Source organism: Gadus chalcogrammus, chromosome 9, assembly GCF_026213295.1.
Source record: "Gadus chalcogrammus isolate NIFS_2021 chromosome 9, NIFS_Gcha_1.0, whole genome shotgun sequence".
NCBI classification, from domain to species: Eukaryota; Metazoa; Chordata; class Actinopteri; order Gadiformes; family Gadidae; genus Gadus; species Gadus chalcogrammus.
In genome coordinates, this window is record NC_079420.1 from 20,739,295 (window position 1) to 20,759,567 (window position 20,273).

General features: G+C 43.0%; 2 protein-coding genes across 3 annotated transcripts; one reads left to right on the top strand and one right to left on the bottom strand.

The window, feature by feature from the left end:
- The first annotated feature begins 630 nt into the window (after nt 1-630).
- On the top strand, nt 631-14,745 carry alpk3a (alpha-kinase 3a). Of its 2 annotated transcripts, XM_056598494.1 has the most exons (15): nt 631-1,082; nt 1,368-1,657; nt 2,140-2,172; nt 2,541-2,662; nt 3,299-3,416; nt 3,510-4,833; nt 7,260-10,023; nt 10,529-10,676; nt 11,121-11,248; nt 11,348-11,383; nt 11,863-12,137; nt 12,272-12,360; nt 12,462-12,679; nt 12,879-12,927; nt 13,018-14,745. In XM_056598494.1, the coding sequence occupies exons 2-15, from the start codon at nt 1,527-1,529 to the stop codon at nt 13,361-13,363; spliced, it is 5,781 nt and encodes a 1,926-aa protein (XP_056454469.1). In that variant the 5' UTR covers nt 631-1,082; nt 1,368-1,526; the 3' UTR covers nt 13,364-14,745. The 2 variants fall into 2 exon arrangements, with proteins under 2 accessions (XP_056454469.1, XP_056454470.1); XM_056598495.1 differs by lacking the exon at nt 2,140-2,172 and having other exon boundaries at nt 632-1,082; nt 13,018-14,744.
- slc28a1 (solute carrier family 28 member 1) lies at nt 14,724-19,623 on the bottom strand. Its single transcript, XM_056598496.1, has 17 exons — nt 19,564-19,623; nt 19,210-19,366; nt 18,805-18,896; nt 18,408-18,597; nt 18,184-18,325; nt 17,795-17,908; nt 17,393-17,467; nt 17,234-17,314; nt 17,047-17,127; nt 16,726-16,851; nt 16,519-16,646; nt 16,270-16,438; nt 15,958-16,155; nt 15,721-15,802; nt 15,523-15,621; nt 15,324-15,429; nt 14,724-15,129 (listed from the first exon to the last, which is right to left on the bottom strand). The coding sequence occupies exons 1-17, from the start codon at nt 19,565-19,567 to the stop codon at nt 15,018-15,020; spliced, it is 1,956 nt and encodes a 651-aa protein (XP_056454471.1). The 5' UTR covers nt 19,568-19,623; the 3' UTR covers nt 14,724-15,017.
- Between the last annotated feature and the right edge of the window lie 650 nt (nt 19,624-20,273).

The window sequence follows — 20,273 nt, forward strand, 5'->3', positions numbered from 1 at the left end:
CGGTGACACCCAATCACATGCTTGTCACAAACTTGGAGATACGCAGAGCTACAATAAAATACTATTTATATGATGGCTACATTGAGAAAGGTGTTTGGTTTCGTTTAGGTTATAATGTAACGTAGAGAGTAAATTTAAGTTACAATCGCATGACGCTAAAAAGTCTGTTCAACGTTTACTTTGGATTTGGAAACTACATTAGAGTTATTACGGTAAACAAAAGAGAAGAAAAAATACGAAAGTACCGGTAAGTGGGCGTTCACTGTGTTCAGAAGGCTGAGATTTAGGCTTTGAAACCTAAGCATTTGGGCCAACTTGAGACAGGATATTCAAAACAAATTAAGCTAGAGACAGCCATAGATGATAGGTAGCATTAGTAGATAGTGATTGCTTTGTCTATAAATTGTGTATACAATAAAAAAGAACAGGATTAGTTTTGTCTTATACAGGTGTAACATAATTTAGGCCTATGTTATGTCCATGCTACAGCCCCCTCTTCTACAAACAGAATGATGAAACATGATAATTGATCATGTGACGTAAACAACGAATTAGTCTTGTGACCTTGGGTTGCAATGTTTTTGAGCTCGAGGCCAACTGTTGGGCTCGAAGACGTCATCAGCTGCAGAGCTCACATGCCGTTCAACAATTAAACGTCTCACTGCTTAAGTTTCTCACTGCTTAACTGTTTCACTGCTTAAGTGTCTCACCGCTTATGTGTCTTACTGCTGTATATGTGAGTGTGCAACGCAATGGCGTTTAAAAAAGAAAATTTCGCGGGTGAAATGTAGATATATAAGTATAGTTTCCTTTTTAAACATGTTTTTTTTTAAATATTTTCCTTTTCTGTTTTATTTGTCTCTATGTTTGTGTGAGAAATATGCATTTTGTATAGTTTGATTCTTAGCTAAATTCACTGTCTAGATTTTGGAAAATGTGATGGGCACTTGCACCTATTTGTAGGCCTTCTATAAATAGGGCCCTGCACGCAACACATGCAAGACTATGATTGGCAATTGCAGTTTTACAAGTAGGACTCATAGGAATATAGGCTCTCAGAGAACACAGTACCCATCTCAATGGTAAGCCAAAATCCTTTTCTATGTTTTATGTTTTACAGTCGTTTGGTTGGAGAGATACTTGGAATGTAAAGGGCTTGTTTGACAAATAACCGCTCCTGAACGGCCTGATAGTCGATAGTATTTATAACCCTCTCATATGCTAGGACTTTGTTTGGTCAGGGAGGACATGCACCAATAACACTTCATGGTGTGTTTGGCTTTTGTTATGTTCAATATCCAGCAGGTTCTCACACAACTCAAAGTTTAACCAAATGTAATAAATGTTTCTCTTTTGGTTTTCTGCAGTTCACTCAACAAACTTCAACTCTAAACTGGAGCACTGTTATTTGTCAAGCTCTTAACTCAAGGATATTTAGACTGAAGATTATTTTCCTTTGACCTCTCTCGGAAGCTGTTTTTCTTCATAAAGTGTGCTTAAACATTTGTGATTCACTTAAAAAAACAATGACGTCCAGAAGGCCAATGACTCGTTCTTACTCGGGCAACGGAAGGACAAGCAGCTTCGAAGAGGAGGGCAGCTCTTCCAACAGAGAAAGCCGCAATACCTACCTCTCCAATGTCAGGCCTGAGAACAGGTATGGCTCCTTTTCAAGTGTAATCCATATCCGACAATATATATTCTTTCTACAGATGGTTTGATGGGAGAAACCGTATCTATAGGTTCATTGAACAGTGGTGATAGGCCTACATTATTGGGGCCAATGTCTTGTCATGGTCACATTCCACAAGCTGCACTATTCTTATAAGTCATTGCGGCTAGAATCATATCAAATATGCAAACACATAAGGATATCATTTTAATTGTACAAGAAGAATTATAAAACACATTTAACTCCAACTTTAAGATACTCAAAAAAATAAATGATTGATTGAAGTTCAATTATTTTTCCTCTTTTCATTGCAAACTAACTAATAAATACAAATAAAATAAGATTGGTTTGGTTTTTTAAAAAAACATTAATTTACATTTCACTTCAGTAAACAGGGTTCCAAGCAAGATCATTACCCCCAAAAGGTTGTTGATTACAGTTCCTTTATTTGCCTCCTCTTTGAATAGCTATTCAAGGCATTCTCACTACAGGCCACCGAGGTAATCCATACTTTTAAAACATTGCTCCTCACTAACATCTTAACCACACGTGACGGTTTATCCCAGGAATGAACACTACACACGTTTTAACAGCGATGTAAGTCCTTGTCATGTCATGTTTCCTTGTCGTTTTATTCACTGACCGATATTGAACCCGATATTGAACCCACCGTTATGTCTTCCTGTTTGTTGGATTTCTTTGTCCTCTGTAAGTAACTGCTGTATCACTTATTAACGTATCCAAATGTCAGTCTTTCCCTCCCAATTCGTGCTCAATGAACCTTAGCTGGAATGTGTTATCAGTTAGCAAAATAGGAGAATTCAAATGATGCAGAAAAGGAAACCTAATCTCTTTCTTTTCCCCACAGGAGCACCCTGTGCAGTGTGATGGCACAGCTAACGGAGGACATACAGCCATCCTTTGAGAAAACGTTGAAATCAAAGGCAGTCTCCGAAAACTGCAACGTCAAGTTCACATGTGTGGTGACTGGTAGGCTCACACTTGAACCATCAACCTTTACACATTTTCAAGTCATCACTTGCATTTGTGGCTGAACGATTTCAGAATGTGTGACAGGATGTGGTTAATGAAATCTCAACACAAGCCTGTAGGCTACGTAGGGGCCTGTCAACAACCCGGCATCGTTTTTTCTTGTTTTTACCTTTACAATTCATTGCGTCATTTAGACATTCTGTATGCACAGAGGCAGATGAATTGTATGTAGTGGCAAAAATAATGTTGCAACTTCCACATCAAGACAGGTATTTCAACAACCCACTAAGATTTTGTTTGGCAATCCTGAGTCACAGACCATGACACAAAAGCTTCAACATCTCCATTTGAAATGATTTAATGGTGGTTTTTACGATTAAGCAATTTCTAACTAGTCATGGATAGAATTCAAGTTTCACTAAATTTTACCTTCCATCGGTTTTCCCTTAAAATGACCCCAAACCCTAGTACCGTATTCATAATAACAACCTCTTACACAGTATCATAAAACTTATAGCCCTGAAAGTGTGAGGTTTATTGCATTTCATTGGGAACTTCATTGTAATGTTTATTGCAAGGAGGTGCACATTTGTCTGTCATAAGGTATCTTAATCATTACATTTTTTAATTAAGGTTACCCTGCTCCAGAACTGACATGGTACAAAGACGATATGCAAATGGACCGGTACTGTGGACTGCCGAAATATGAAATTAACCGCAATGGAAAAAACCACACTCTGCAAATTTACAAGTATGTTGAACAACCATTTCTACTAGACAAACACCTTTATGTGTAAGATGACATTTGGGGAAAGGATAATAAGGTGATTGTGTCTTCGTTCAGCTGCACACTGGATGACGCGGCCATCTACCAGGCGTCCGCCAGCAACACTAAGGGCATCGTCTCCTGCTCAGGAGTTCTGGAGGTGGGCACCATGAGTGAGTTCCTGATCCATCAGCGCTTCTTCGCCAAGCTCAAGCAGAAGGCCGACAACAAGAAGAAGGACTTGGAGGGCAGCAAGAAGATAGAGAACGTCCCGAAAGAGCAATCAGAGAGGAGCCCTCAGCGCCCTCCCAGGAAGCGTCCAGTCCCACCGCCAGCAACCAAGGAGGAACCCCCAGCTGTGGAGCCAGTTGTGGCTGCCGCCTCCGAACCCAACGGCGCCAGCGCTGACATCGAAGAAGCAGCCCCTCAGACCCCCACAGCCGTTATCATTGAAAAGAAGGATGACACAGATGCTTCACCCAAGGATAATGTGGCCATAAAGAAATTAAAGATTTCCAATGGCGTGGATGGAGTTACCGGCAGCGCTAGTAGCAGTAGAGGTCATGCAATCGTCAACGGCCGCCAGAACTCTTACGACGGCGGCATCAGTTTAGCACAGTTCTTGGCCGAGACGGTCAGTGCGCAGGCTGTTGAGGAGAAACAGGCGGAGAAGACTTGTGAGATGGACGCGTCCGTGCAAGGGCTCAACAAAGAAGACGAAAGAGAGAAAGAAGCCAAGTGTAAAGAGGTAAAGGAAGTCGAGAAAGTGAGCGTCCACGTACAAGAGCACGAACGGTTGAGAGTAAGTGAAACAGAATTACAAGTTGAGAGAGAGAAGGAAAGAGAAAGGCAGACAGAGTTGCAGCGCCCGGTAGTCCATCATACCCATTCGCCAGCCCCAAAAAGTCACAGGAGAGGTCACAAGGACCATGAGCACCATAATATCCAGGCTTCCCTCACCTCCGTGCTGCACTCTGTCAAGGACTTTTTCTTTGGCAAGGGCAAGAAGGACTCTCATGATCATAGAGACAATGAGGAGACAGAGGATTATAACTCTAAAACTCCACCAGCAGAAACACCACCACAAACACCACCATTGCCTCGACTAGAGGACTGCAGACCGCATCCAGAAGAGGTTGTCCCCATGGAGTCGGATGAATCGAGGGAACCTTCACGAGTCGTGGTCACAGAACCACATGTAGAGTTAGGGAAGCCATTGACCGCCCATGGAGTTGGGCCTGAAGTTATTCAAAAGGAACATTTTCCAGCACCAGCGCCACAATCAAACACTGGAGTTGATTCGTTTGAGCCCAGGGTTAAAGAGGTGGTGATGACAACACATGCAGAGCACAGAAGATCAGGAGAAGCAGCACCCATGTCTGTATCTCCCGTTTTCATTAAGGTAAGTTTCCTTCTATTGATTATTCTAATAAGAGACCGTGTCAGAACATACAACAGTGTTCTATAGGTTTAACCAATGAATATTGGCGTTGTAAGGTTATAACAATATATGAACAGTAAACAGTGAAGTTACGCACACATAAAACAGCGACAATGGGCCTTTCTGACCTGACATACATAGAAGTGGAAATACAATTTTCTGTACATTCACACCCACACAATAGCAAAGTACACATGAGATGCATGATGTGTGGTTCTTATGGTTATGTGGCAGAGATAAGGATTAAACCATCCATTCTTGGGTTGGATTTGCACTTCAAAATAGGCTCCAAGACTTCGAGCAGGGCGGGGGGGGGGGGGGGGGGGGGGGTTGAGAGAGAGTGAGCGGTAGTGGAGTTCAAAGACACATTTTGCGCAAAGGACCTCTTCACATTGAAAACATTCCTTGCTGCTCCCTCATCTTAAAATAACTTATTTCTCATCTAGAAGGGGGGGGGGGGGGGGGGGGTTGGTTCCTTCTGCATGGCTGATTTGGCTGTGCCTCTACCCTCTATCTCTCTCTGTTAGAATGAGAAATGGGAGGGCCTGAGGCCTCACGCTTGGTTACTGGCTAGATTGGAACCTCCACACAGAGCTGAAGTCTACTTCACGGCAGACTAACAGACTGAAAGACTAACACCCACATAGGGTTAGGCTAGCGTGCCTTGTTGAAGAATCTCTTTGAAAAAATAAAACGTTTTTATGCAAGGATATCATAATTATTATTAAAAAATAAATAATAATATTAAATGTCTAATGTAAGGCAAATATAGCCTATGGATAAACAGCTTGTTAATAAAATGAATTATTTGTTGATAACAGTTACAGAATATTGACTGGTATTATGTTCTGTTATTACAAATCTGATTCTTTAACGATGCAGTTTGAAATCAAAACGTAATCATAATTGTGCAGTTTAATATGATTCTCAAAGTTGCATCTCAACATTTTAATTCCATTACAATCCTGAGGTGGTATTTATTTGACACCTCACTATCTTCATTCATTTCAAGTTAACATTTAATATTTCTACACCGTGCAAAAATAAGAAGCATTGGCAATTGAGCACCTAGACCTATTGCCCAAACCAGGGCAACACTAACTGATTGTTTTTGTTTGAATATCTTTCCCCATGGACACATGAAACCACAACTTTCCCTATAATTGTAAATCAGGAAATACTCTCTTAAATACTCTCTTGATACGTTGAGAAGGAAGTGTTTGCAGACTGGAGTGGAACTTCCGTTTAGACAGCTCGCTATGGTTTTGGACAGAAGTCCATTTTTAGACAGAACGTGACACCGTTTCACATCCATTGCGTTTGGCATCCTCATTTTTCTTGGTAGTTACTTTAATCCAATCATGTTGTCACGAGTCTGCGTGCAGTTCCCCTCTTCTGGGGTACGCTACCTATTGACCCTGGCAGTTAAACTTGACCAGTACAGAATGTGAATGACGCATGTAAACATGTTATGCATACCAAAAAACCTGCATTCAATTACATATACACCTAGTTCAATGGAAAATGATCTTTGTTTTACTTTGTATTGCTAGATAAGTGAAAGTCCAATTCACGGTCCACACGTTATGTGTGAGTCACACACGTGGAATGAGTTTAGCTGCCTTGCCTAACACAACAATGACTTTTTCAGTTGCTTAATTATTTGAACTCCAACGAATCCTTCTATAAACAAACACCTGCTTCATTATGGGGGAATTCCCCTGTCATGGTTTGACATCGGGGGTACAGCAGCAAGAATTTCCTTCTCACTTGGTTTCCCCAAACCGGTTTCTTCAAACTTAACAGACTTTGCAATGTTCTAGATGTTAAGTGTATGTTCACTTTCAGCTACCTTAAATATGAGATATATGTTAGTATCTTGACAGGTCATAAACATATAAACATCGTCAGATATGTACTTCATTACAAACAATGATGTATGTCCCTGAAAGGCTGAACATATAAATACAATATATTGCATTAAATATATAACTGAAGTAATAGATTTGGTCTTTCAAATGATTGATTTTTGATCGATTTCTCTTTGATTGACTTCAGTCTTGAGTCACTGGTGTCCCCTAATCTTAGGTTGTGGTTGATGAATATACGCCTCAAATACAAGTGATAATAAATGTATTACACTGGCTGACCTATCGTTTTTGAATAGGTTGCTCAGCTAAAAGTATTTACTAATGCAGTACGTTAGCATTCATTCTTGTATTAAAAATACTAACAAATTATGAGTAGGCAATAATAAATTATTATATGTGTATTACCAATATAATCTCTGATATAATTAACCCTATCATAAGATATAATTAAAGGGCTTTATTTGAATGACCATGCAATTGAAGCTCATTTAAACCCTTTTGATTGTTTTTTTGTAGGAAAAAGAAAAACTTCCCCAGAAATCATGGATCACGGAAGAGTTCGCTTTAACCCAGAAGATCTCAACTGTCCCTTTGCCAGTACCAACAGTTGAAACCCAGATTGCACCTACGAGAGTTCTCCCGAGCTCACCTGACACCCAAACCCGGGCCTGTGGCGAGGCCTCCACCCCTGCAACACTGAGTTACCGTACGGTAGAAAGTGCGCCTCTCGGTTCCATCAATGAAACGGTCCCCTGCTACCTCAAAGCAGCAGGGGACCAACTTCTTCATGCTGACGCCACTGTGGAGACAGGCCCCTCGGAGCCCCAGGACCATCCCCCTCCTAACTATCCACTGATGAGCCAGACGGTCCAGGAACAAGCAGAGATTCAAATGAATGAAACCCGGATGGATACTGCTTTGTCAGCGCCTTCTTTGGAAGAGCAATCAGTGTTTGATTCCGCATTTATGAATCAAGTTCCTATTCCTATTATCATCGTACAGGCAGACAAAATGGTGTCAGAGAGCATGGAAGTGAATAATACTCCACTTATTCAGACTGCGAACATTGGTGATCTTTCTACTGTCAACACAGTAGACATCTCTGAGAAGGGGGACTTCAAGATGCAAGAGGGAGGCCTTCCAGATGGGTCCGATAGCACACCGGCCTTTAATCTCAGTGTGACTCCCACACCGGTGTTGGAACAAAATGAAGACATAGTTCCATTACAGGAGCACCTCAGTTCTGCTTTTGACCAAAAACATGAAGTAAATGCTAATCTAGAACCGGAAGAGCTGCCTCTGTCGGAAATTGCTGAAAAAACAAGGGAGACACAGGGTAATGAGGGGCTTACCCTATTTATTGAGTCAGAGTCTAAAAGGGGAAAGGAGGGAGAGGTGCAAGATTTGAATGAACCACAAAGCCTCCTTGTGGCCCGGGATGAGGAAGAAACTGTCAGGTTATCAGAGTCAGCCATTGTTGTGGGCCATCCAGACGACACTGGGAGCCGGTTGTTTTTGGAGAACAATACAGAAAGTGAACCCTCAAATTCTACTTCGGAGGACACCACAGATATTAAAGTCATTATCCCAGAAAATGTGGCAAATGAAAAGAGTAATAAAACAGGTGATGAAGTTAAAGAACCTGAGATCAAAAAAACATTGCTGCCATTAATTACTTTGACATCAATAAGAAATCCTCCGATTTTGCAAAATGACCGCAACGCTGATATTTCAATAACAATAATAAAAGAGAAAGACATTCTTGTTTCAAAGATGGACAGTTTATTACCCAAGGAGACAAGTCTTCTGAATGAGGACGACAAGCCACCAGCAGACAAAACACAGGAAGGTGTGCAACTTCATGCCCAGACTGAAATACAACTCGTAGAACCGCACCGCAGTGAGCACACGGTCACGTTGGTATCCATTCCTGTTATAAATGTTTCATGTACGGATGAAAACCAACTCACGGTGGATGTACCTGTCTGTGTACCTGAAACAGACCAAGTCTTCAATGCACCAGTCATTGAAGACCCCAAGATACCTCTGTTGGTGGTGCCACCCATATCCATAATTTGTAATGATATTCCTGTTGAAAGCATTTCCGTGCCATCTCAACAAATGTACACAGTGACAGGACCCTACCAGGGGGGTGAAACCCATGTTGAAAGCCTTATCGCGCTTGAATCTCCCAGTCAGGCGCATGTGTTGAATGGGGCACAGACACCAGCTGGTGTGACAGCTAATACGCATTCCCTGATCAAAACAACGGAAGCCGTTGGTGACGCTGTAACCCACAAGAAGAAACCAATGAAGCAGGGAGAAAAAGAGCCAGATGACCCTGGGTCAGAACCCGCTAAGGACCGTCCTCTCCAGCCAGACAAACTCCCCGTGGAGAGGCTGGATGTCCAGCCCCAGCCGACACCAGCCTTGAGCCCGGCTAGCCTTCGCCGGTTCCTCTCTCGAGCTGGTCCCCGCTCCGACTCCCCCACTGCGATGGCCGTCCCTGCCATCACCGTAGGGGACTCCCAGAGTGACAAGACAGGGGAGGAGCTGAGCGGAGGATCCACGCCGACCTCGTCCCTCTCCTGTGAGAGCAGCCCGCGGCTCAAGCGCAGAGATAGTATGTCGCTCATTCGATCGGCCACCCCAGAGGAGCTGGCCTCTGGTGCACGCCGCAAAATCTTTGTGCCGAGGTCGAAGGGAGAAGATGGAGGAGAGGGGGCTGGACTCGCAGTCCTGGGGGTTGCTGAGGCCCCCTACATGTCCCCCGGCCAGGCTCGGAGGGCTGCTCTCCTTCAGTCTCCTGCCGGACAAAATATCCCAGGGGTCGCTGAGGCAGTGACAAGGAGGGAGAGCCCCTTCATGTCCCCCGGCCAGGCTAGGAGGGCTTCTCTCCTACAGGCTCCTACTGTTCAAAATTCCCCAGGGGTACCTGATGCCCTGGTGAAGAGGGAGACCCCCTTCATGTCCCCCGGCCAAGCCAGGAGGGCCGCTCTTCTTCAGGCTCCTACCGGACAAAATACCCCAGGGGTTCCTGAGGCTGTGTCGAGGAGGGAGAGCCCCTACATGTCCCCCAGCCAGGGTAGGAGGACCGCCCTCCTGCAGGCTCCTACCGGACAAAATACCCCGCCGCTGGAGAGGCGGTCTCCGATGCTGAACCGCCGCAGGGCCATGCTGGAGGTGCCAAAGGTGGTGGAGGAGAAGCCTGCAGAGGAGCCGGACAGCAGCAAGTCAGAGGAGAAGCCCGCGGAGAAGGAAAAGCTGGACCCTTTCAAAGGTAAACAAAATAAAATACTATTTGATTCATCATAATTACAAAATGCATTTTGTCTTTATTTATTATGTATTTATTATTTATTATGTATCATTTATTTTGTATGCATTTCAGTTACAAACTGACATGCCATTAGGGTGTTTTCCTAGAAACATTCCATCCAAATACCATCACACCAGAGGGGGACAGTTTGATCATCTAACAGTCTGGTCTTCTAACAGTTAGATGATCAAAATGCTGATTCGTCATCATCAAATATTTGATCATAGTTAATCTAACAGTTATATTGTAACTGTAAGATGAACTATGATCCAACTGCTGACTGGTGTGATGATATTGAGATGGAATGTTTCTAGTAAAGACTCAAAGTTTCCTTAGCCCCACCCACTCCCCTGTGATCGGTGCACGTCATTGAGAGGAATTGCCAACATAAGATAGTCAAGAACCGCAGTACCAGTGGATCTTGCCCTTGTCCTCTGCCCCCCGTCCCCCCCACCCCCGTCCCCAGCCCCACAGGTGATCCGCAAGATCAGGGGGGAGCCGTTCCCCGACGCCTCGGGACATCTGAAGCTGTGGTGCCAGTTCTTCAACATCCTCAGTGACTCCACTGTCAAGTGGTACAGAGACGAAGTGGAGATACTGGAGGTCCAAAGAAGGTACCCGTGCTACGATGTCCACAACAAGGCACAGACTACCCCCCCACCCCGCACAGACCTTTTATCTGTGGATCCCCAAATCCTCATCCTCACCGTGTAACTAAGGTTGAGTTAATGCTAAGTGGGTCACAGGGCATTCCCCCGCCTGGTCCCTCAGTTGAGCTCTCTGTTGAGCAGGGGATCTGATGTGACCCTGAAGCACACAGCTGTGACACACAGAGGTGACGCTCCCACCAGACACAGACACTGTAAGCTGATACACTGTTTCAACATCTCCAGGGGGCAGGGGAGGGGGGGGGAGGCATTTAAAGTCTATATATGTGACATTAGTTACTCTGTCAGCAGGATGTTGTCCCTCACGCAAGCCACAGTGCAACGTTGCTTTACAGTGACCTCTTGTGGGTCAATGTTGTTTTTCTAATGGTTTTCTAATGTCTTTTTAAGTGGAGGAGATGAGAGCCAAGTAGCTCTGGCTATTGTCCAGGCGTCCAGCCCAGACTGCGGAGTATATGGTTGCACCATCAAGAACGAATATGGGACTGACACCACTGACTTCCTGCTCAGCATGGACAGTAAGAACCCCATAGTGATCTCCCAGATTTCACCTCAAATCCCTCATGACTATTCATTCACACTCCTGACCGTGTGTTTGTTGTTTCTCTGTTTTACAGTCTTATCTGATATGTTACTGAAAGACGATTTGGAAGGTAATCTATCAGTTTTTTATCAGTTACTTAGCAGTTAATCGTTTTATAGCATGTCATTTATGAGCAGGAAGGGTTAGGTTTGCCTTAGCAGACAGGTAGACTGCAGACATTGGGGTTCGAACACGTTGGCTGGAACACCCTGTCCACGTCCTTTCCTTAATAGTTGCTTCTCTTCTCTCTCTCTCTCTCTCTCTCTCTCTCTCTCTCTCTCTCTCTCTCTCTCTCTCTCTCTCTCTCTCTCTCTCTCCCTCTCTCTTTCCCTCTCTCTCTCTCTCTCTCTCTCTCTCTCTCTCTCTCTCTCTCTCTCTCTCTCTCTCTCTCTCTCTCTCTCTCTCTCTCTTTGATGAACACATCTCAGTCATGTAGTTACCCATGATGCAGTTTGGGTGGGCTGTGGTGGGGGGAATTGAACATGGGCTCTGTGACATACCCCAACGGAAACCGTGCACGTGTGATGTGCTTTCATTGTGCGGCTCCAGTTGGGGAGGAGGTAGAGATGACCCCGCTGAGGTTCACCAAAGGCCTGGCCGACGTCAGCTGCTGGGGCGACAAGTTCTTTGGACGCATCATGACAAAGGTGTCTCACATGGGGGAGGGCTGTGCACACAAGGCCTGCAGGATAAAGGTCATCTACGGCCTGGATCCCGTCTTTGAGTCTGGGAGCACCTGCGTTATGAAGGTCCAAAGTCCCATCCCTTATGAGACCAAGGAGGAGCGTAACCTTGCAGAGAGAAACCTAGAAATGACTAAGCAAGTGAGTTGTGTGGTTTAACGTGAGCATGAATACATTATCCCATGACATTAAACCAGATCCCAATTCATGCATAATATATTATATCCTTGTTATTAACTCATAATTGTACATATCTCCTTATTTTGTCTTGCCAGGAATGCAAAATTCAAAACATGATTCGGGAATACTGTAAAATATTTGCAGCCGAAGCAAGAGTCATTGAGAACTTTGGCTTTTCACTAGAGTGAGTATCACAGACTTGAAGCTAAGAATAAAACAAAACCTTTATATCCTACACAAGTGGAGGCGGCTGTTGACTGCTGGTGGGCCTTTCTCCCTACACAGAGTCCTGCCTCAGTACCTGATGTACCGGCCGGCTAACACCGTGCCGTACGCCACGGTGGAGACGGACCTGCCGGGGGTCTTCCTCAAGTACTGCCACATGGACACCAAGGGCCGGCTCATCACCAGGACCAGCTCGGAGGTGGAGCAGAAGTGCTGCACCTTCCAGCATTGGATCCACCAGTGGACCCACGGAAACTTACTGGTCACCAATCTACAGGGTGAGTTTCATCGGTTATATAAGGTCAACACAAATTACTATTTATAACCTTACTATATTCCAACCATTATACTTCCTACTATCATTAGTCAATATTAGTCAATTATTATTATTAGCAGTGGTGTTATAAGTGGTGGTAGTAGTAGTATTGTTGTTATTAGTATAAACTTTAGAATCAACTGCATTTCTTTCTTTTAAAGGTGTGGAAACAAAGCTCACCAACATCAGAGTTGCGACCAAGTCAAAGGGGTGTGTATTCGCACAGATGGATGCTAATGTGTTTGAGCTGCACAAGTTGACTTCCACCAGGGGCTGATCGAATGGCCTCGTGTGTTTCAGGTATCAAGGCCTTACGGAGCAAGGCTCACCGGAGCTCCTGGAGCAGTTTGCGGCCCAGCATCAGTGTAACTACTACTGTGGTCTTCTGGGCCTGCGTTCCCTGAAGGCAGCGGACAGTCTTCAGCAGCCCAGCAAGATAAAGGGCTCCAGAAGCCCGCTGTTGCAGCGCAAGCTGAGCACAAGCTCAAGCCCCGTACTGCAGCGCAGAGGGGTCCCTAGCCCCCTAACGTCCAGAAAGGCCACCGCTAGTCCAAAGGTGCCAAGGAAGGCTCCGGGGACCGAGGAAAATAACCCAACCGCCAAAGCAAACCCTGAGGGAACCTCTGAAACGGTCCTTAAGAGTTAGAAAGGGGGGTCCTGGTGAGACATCAAACTAACTTTTCTCCATGTTCAATGAATTTTGTTCACGGATGGCTCTTTTTAAATATAAAAATAGCAACAACCGTTTTGGTCAGTGGTACAGGGTGAACATCATTAGCATTGATATGATATTAGATACTTTGTTAAGTGGTTATGTAGGGGAGCACAGGCCATTGAAGGGCTGGGTTTACCCTATTATGTAAAGTACTGTAAATGTCTCATTTACCGTCATCAGCATGTCCTTTATTGGAGCTACACTGGTCTCCCGCCCCTTACCTTCCACATGCACTGCTGAGATAATGTTTTATTGGGATGTTTTAAGGTACAAGGGTCACAACCTACAGATCCTAATTTGCTCATATTTTTAATATTTTTAATATTTTAAACACCTTCATCCTTTCATTTACTTTTGAGGCTTGGAGCCGGGAAAATTGTTTGAACACAATTTCAACACAGCTTTAATAAGATGTTTCAAGGTTAAATGTGACAAGCTGAGTAGGCCTACTCTGTAACACATTTAGTTTCTATGTTTGTAGACATTCTTTTGGTTAAAGATTATCTGTAATGCTGCAGTTTTAGCCTACTCTGAGTACGGCATTACAAGATCATTTCTATTTCTGGTTCACATGTTGCCACCTCATTGTTCTCGTTTTTAAGTAATATGATTAAGTTGTATTGGTTACAGAACAGTTGTGTATGGTAAGCAGTCTATCGATAGCCAATCTTATGGAGGAATGGGAGTAGTTGCGTTAATAAGCAATTAGCGTCGATAAGGAGGACCCTAATGAGGAAGTAAATGAGTCATGAAGTCCACTTGTCGCAATCCTTGTTGACTTTCAAACACACATGCAAGGAGGGCTTGTAAGGAGAGCGTTCCATTCATGCCTTTTTGTATTGTTGTAATTTTGTATAATTATCTGAATTGTTACTGCTGAACTCAATGCCAGCACAACATTATTTTTGCTATATAAAGAGAAACAAAGAAAGAGAGAAAGAAGAACGAAAGAATAAAGGAAAAAGGTACTGATGCAAAAAGGATTTCCGTTAGGCATGATTCACTTTCAGACACTTTCAAAAACGGTGTCATTGAAACCATGCATATCGATGTGTCAAAGTTTCAGAAAGAGTCTGACAAGGATAGGTTGTAAGTGAAGAAACAAACAGGTGACTGAAGTAATTAAAAGAAGCGTGAAAGGAATGTGTGTTTACAGAGTGGTTAATGTTCATTGACCACACTTTGGCCTGTCTCAGTTTATTTTGTAAGAATAAAAGTTTTAAAACATAATCAAACTCAACATTATTGTGTTCCAACATTATACGATTCCAAGTTGTTTTTATATCTGTGTTTATTTTAAAAAGTTTTCATACATGCACAATGTACATAAAGAAAGACAAGTTGGAACTTTAAAAAAATATATAATATCTTAATTTAAAACTTATTATTTCTCAGAAATGTGATTATTTCTCAAATAAATGAATTAACCCTTAACCACAGATTAAAGACAAATCCGCCATAGAAAATCCAAGATAAGATACATTTCATTTTATAGAACAAATTTTAAAGGGTAAACACACAGGCAATAAGGACATTTGTAAAAAACAGCAAAAGAAGATAAACAAAATATTTGAGGTCCCCGGTACTATTTACATATTTGCGCCTCATAAATTCCACAACACTGAGTAAAATACTGAGTGGCGTTGGTAACTGCAGTCCAAGACCCAATGAATGTGATATTTCCATTGTTTACAGTGCTGAAAGAGAAATGTATTTTACATTAGAATGGACTGATCATGTCTCTAATAATAATATTTATATAATTGATGTATATTGCACATTTTGTGTATATTATATAAATATTATAATTATTTAGTAGATTCAAAATCAAATGTCTAAATCTAAATGACTGATCCAGCTTTTGTTTCCTTGACTTAGCAGACTGACGTACCTTGCGTAGAGGTCACTGCAGCATGTTTGAATGTTCCCCTCCGTCCCATTGAACACAGATGTTCTGAAGATGCTCAGGCAGTCCAGAGGAGGAACAAAGAGGACCCCTTAGATAGAGAGTTACAGTCGCTGTTAACCTGTGTCATATCAACAAAAAATGTGGTCAGCCTGGTAAATGGAAGGAATTTTGAATGGCTTACCTGCAACGCAAGCATTGATAAATGATGCACAGGTCCCAGCGAATAGTGCTCTGACTACCAAAGCTGCTATAACTTGTTTTTTGGCTGGGCATATGGATGCTTTGAATCGAGAAATGTCGGTTAGATTCAAAACAATTAAATGATGTAAATGTGACGATCAGACAAGTCAGTGCTGTAAAGGTTAGAGGTTATACAGACCCAGGCCTCCCATCACCATGCCAATTGAGCTAATATTGGCAAATCCACAGAGGGCGTACGTGCTGATAATTTCCGATCGGACCTTTAATGGACACAACCAAGAGAGTGTATAAAAAAATTCACCCATTTTACAATGACAGCTGCATGACACTATGCCGGCAAAACTAACACTAGCACTGGCAATGCACCCAGTAAATGAAGACTACAAAAAGACAACAACAAAAAAGGTCCACTCACAGAGATCCACTGTCTTACTCCATCAATCACTTCATCGAGTCCTTCGACCCGATTCGTTTTCATTTCGGACAATTTCTCATAGGCCAGGAACTCGTTCAGAAAGAGCTTGGTGCCGAGCAGCTCTGCGACCGTGAAAGACTCTTCGTAAGGTATCCCCATCATGAAGGCGAAGGGCATGAACAAGTAGGAGCAGATGAGCTGCAGGTAGAAGACAACCCCAATAAACCATACATGTTTCCGTTCATTTCATAATATACACATCTGTGCTACAGAACGCAGCATGAGCCCAAAGTAAATGTCCAGAGAACACACCTGGAAGGAGACATAAGGATATCCAACCATGCCGCCCAGCCATCTTAAAATGGCATTAATGAACTCCAGGATAGCAAGGAAGGATATAAGATTCACCACAATGTTAGCGACTAGACCGATGCTTGCAGACGCTCCATTGCTCGCAGCTTCCAGAACATTACGTTCCTCCCTGTGGGATTCAAAATAAACCTTTTTAAACAAACCAAATACAAGGTACAAGAGGTATTTCAGGAAATGACATAGACGTACCCGGACAACAGCACAATGTCCTCGTCTGACTTTTGGACTTTCTTTGTCTCGGGGTACGAGAGCTTTGAGATGGCTAGAGCACACGGTGCAGCCATCACTGAGGCGGATATCAGAGAGGACGCGTCAATCTGTATGGATATGGGTTAAACATCAAATCAGGGACCAAAACCAATAGCTAGGCGGGAGCAGAAAGTCAGCAGCACTTACACCAAAGGAGATGAACGCCCCCATTACACTGCCTGCAATGGTGGCAAATCCTCCAGTCATGACAGCATGGATCTCTGATTCGGTCATGTCCTTTAAGTAAGGACGGATCAACAGTGGTGCCTCTGTCTAATGGAAATAAAGAGGTTGATACAATACACAACAAATAGGTACAATTGTTCTATTCTAATGTGGACTAACCATTCATAACAACATTTTCTTCAAAAAGGTTCTGGACACAATAAATGTGAAGCTTGACTCCTTTTGAAACAAATGTCACAGATTAGTCAGCGAGATAAAGAAAACAAACGGTAGCTTGTATACCTGTCCAATGAATATGTTGCCAGCCACGCTTAATGTCTCTGTGGCTGAGGTTCCCAATGTTAGCTGCATAACCCATGAGATCTATAGGTGGACCAAAACACAAATCTTCAATAACTCATAAACATAGGTTCAGGTTAAGGACACCATTCACATGTGTTTTGGATTGGAATCTGCCTGGCTGCATTACCTTAACGATGAGCCACTGCATCAGCCCAAGGTAGTACAGGACTGACACCACACTGCTGAAGAACACCACAATGGGCAACGCCTGTGGAAACAAATGGAACCAACTGGGTTAATAATCTAGCCAGGAATGTTACAGGCCAAATAATCACCACATACTCACTTGAAATGCAAAAATATCCGATATCAGCTCTCCGAACACGAATGATGATCCCGCTTTTGTGTAGTTGAGGAATATCTGCAATAGTGAGACAGATTAAATATGTTAATGTACAGAAATGTTGGCATCTTACATTTCATTTCTTTGTATCTTCATTTACACGTTCATATTATTCCACTGAATATTGTTAAAAAATATATAAACATTTAAGCTGAGGACGCCTCAATGAGTCAGCTAGGAGGTCTATCAAGGTTGTTAAAAAGGCAAGGAGGTAAAATGTGAAAAGGTGCTATAAAAAATACAATTAGGGCTGAGAGCCATAAAACGTCTCAAGGTAAGTTTTTGGTCATTCTCATTGCATTATGATAGCATATCCTTATTACCAAGATAAGACAACCGTGTTACCTGCACTTGATCCCCAAGCCATTGGAAAGCAATCAGCCCTGGTTCTGATCTGATCACAAACAGGCCAATACAGAATTGCATGCCCAGTCCCCAGAGCACAGGTCTCCATGACACCTTCAACAATCAAAGGATAAGTCGGATTCAAATCATTAGTAAACATAAGCATGACAGCATCTGTTTTCTTTAGCGAATGATTCACAACACCAAATGTAGTCCAAAGTCTACGGGAAAACATTCCCCCAGACAGCTTGGAAGCTATGAGCAAATCATGTGGGGACACACACACACAAAAACACACAAATAAACACACACACAAACACATAGGCACACAGCATATATGCCTCTTTTGATTTGAAACGAAATTCAAGGATCATTTAAAAAATACTGACAGCTGGGCGATTTGCTGAGAAGATGTATGAAAGCAGGACAAACATGCAGATGCCTGCAAAGGAAATCAGTTGTTCGGGTCGTTGACTTGTGTCCAGAGCGAGCCAGACAATCAGCAAGACCACGGCGGACGCGATGAAAACCCTGCGGAGGACGTGACAGAGTCAATAGAGAGTCAAACCACCACCTGAAGTATACAAAGTACAAATAGATCACATCCACGTGCCATTTGATCCATCTCAAGTTCTTCTGGAAAAGACTGACGGTGGGAGCCAAACATCGCTGAAAGCTGTCTCCCTTGTATTTTTTCAACAAATCATATGCTTTGGATGCAACTGCCAAACATGTCAAGACTACAAGACCAATGGATCGCTCAAAGTTCATCACACAGGCAGCGACGAAGAACGCCACGAAACCTGTGTGGGACAAAACAACAGTTTTACTCAAAAACGGAACTAAAGTATGGCTTGGCAAAGTTTTTAACTTCTATGTTGAAATCATTTGAAATACATAAATGAAATCATTAATTAGACATCACATACATATGTACAGGCTTTTACAGTAGGTTGAAGAAGTTTCAGATTAAAATGGTTAAATATATGGAAATCTATGAAAGGGATTACCTGCTCCAAGTATGCCAAGCCCAATGTATTTAAAAGTTTTTGAGTGTGCATTGATGTAATTCTCTGTGGCATTTAGAGGATTGCCAGTCTTGCTGTATGCATAACAAAATAGACATTAGTTCCATACTGAACGGTAAAGAGTAACTTGCAAACTGTTGATCAGGTGGATGCCAAAAAAAATTGAGATAAATGATTGCATTATGTTGTCATACATGGACTGAAGAAAATTGATTAGGATTTGTGTGTCAATTTTTTTTAAATTACGTTTGGGTATCGAATTCGATTTAGATAATTTGCCATATTTGACTAAAAACAAAAAAGAGAAGTTTGCATTTGTTTGTGTTACAGCACAATATGCCATTGTTTGATTAAGCACAAGTAGACTTCAGTTATGCAATTGCCTACATTTTCTGCAATCCAAATCTTTTTCCAGACGTCTTTTCCGAACTGGCTGGTTCCTCCTGGTAGGCCATATTTACATCTTGCAAATCTATCTCAAATCCTTGATTGACCACTCCATCCTTCAGTTCGCCCTCGCCCCCACTTTGTCTGTTTGCTTTAGCTGAAAAAGAAAAGCGTCACCCTGAAACACCGTGCAGCGTATACACCGCAAAGCTTGCCAAACAGGCTTTTTAAATCGTTTTTTGCGATCAGTGCACCCTGAAATAACCATACACATTTATTTCTTACTATTTTGAGCATACATATACCATTTAAAAAAGGAGAAGACGAGTTGTGGAGGAATGCAAAATGTCTTACCCATTGTGCTTCCTGCTAGTCAATGGGAGTAATGTGGGGTATTTAAATGCTGGCCAGAGGATACTCTGCCCTCTGACTACGTGTGTTCGTCAACATGATCATAAATATGATTCAGCAATCATCAGAAATCAAAGTATTTTTTTCAGGAGGCCTAACGTTTTAAACATTAAAAGGGGTGCGTTATGCACATTTACGGCACTACATCATCATTACCCAGGAATTCATTAAGGGAGTTTATCTACATTTTATTATCTGGGTAGCAGCTGCTCCGGGACTATAAATTCCGAAAAAGTGATACACGTTCTCCTGTTGGTTGTGTCTGTGGGCGTGGGCGTGGGCGTGGGCGTGTGCGTGTGTGTGTGCGTGCGTGTGTGTGTGTGTGTGTGTGTGTGTGCGTGCGTGTGTGCGTGCGTGCGTGTGGGTGTGTGCGTGTGTGCGTGTGTGCGTGTGTGTGTGTGTGTGTGTGTGTGTGTGTGTGTGTGTGCAAAGTTATTTTGTCATTTTGGGGGGGGGGGGGGGGGGGCACAGGTGTTGTGTCGAGATCGGTTTCCCCGTCGAGATGTGTTTCCCCTAGTCCCCGCCCCCGTCCGAAATTACCCGAAGAGCGAAGGAAGCGCGCGTACACAAAAAGCTCGCCCACGAGCTGCTGTGCTCGTACCACAGAGGCACTTTGGAGAGAGCTAAGGTTCAAAACTGACTTTCTTTAGCGA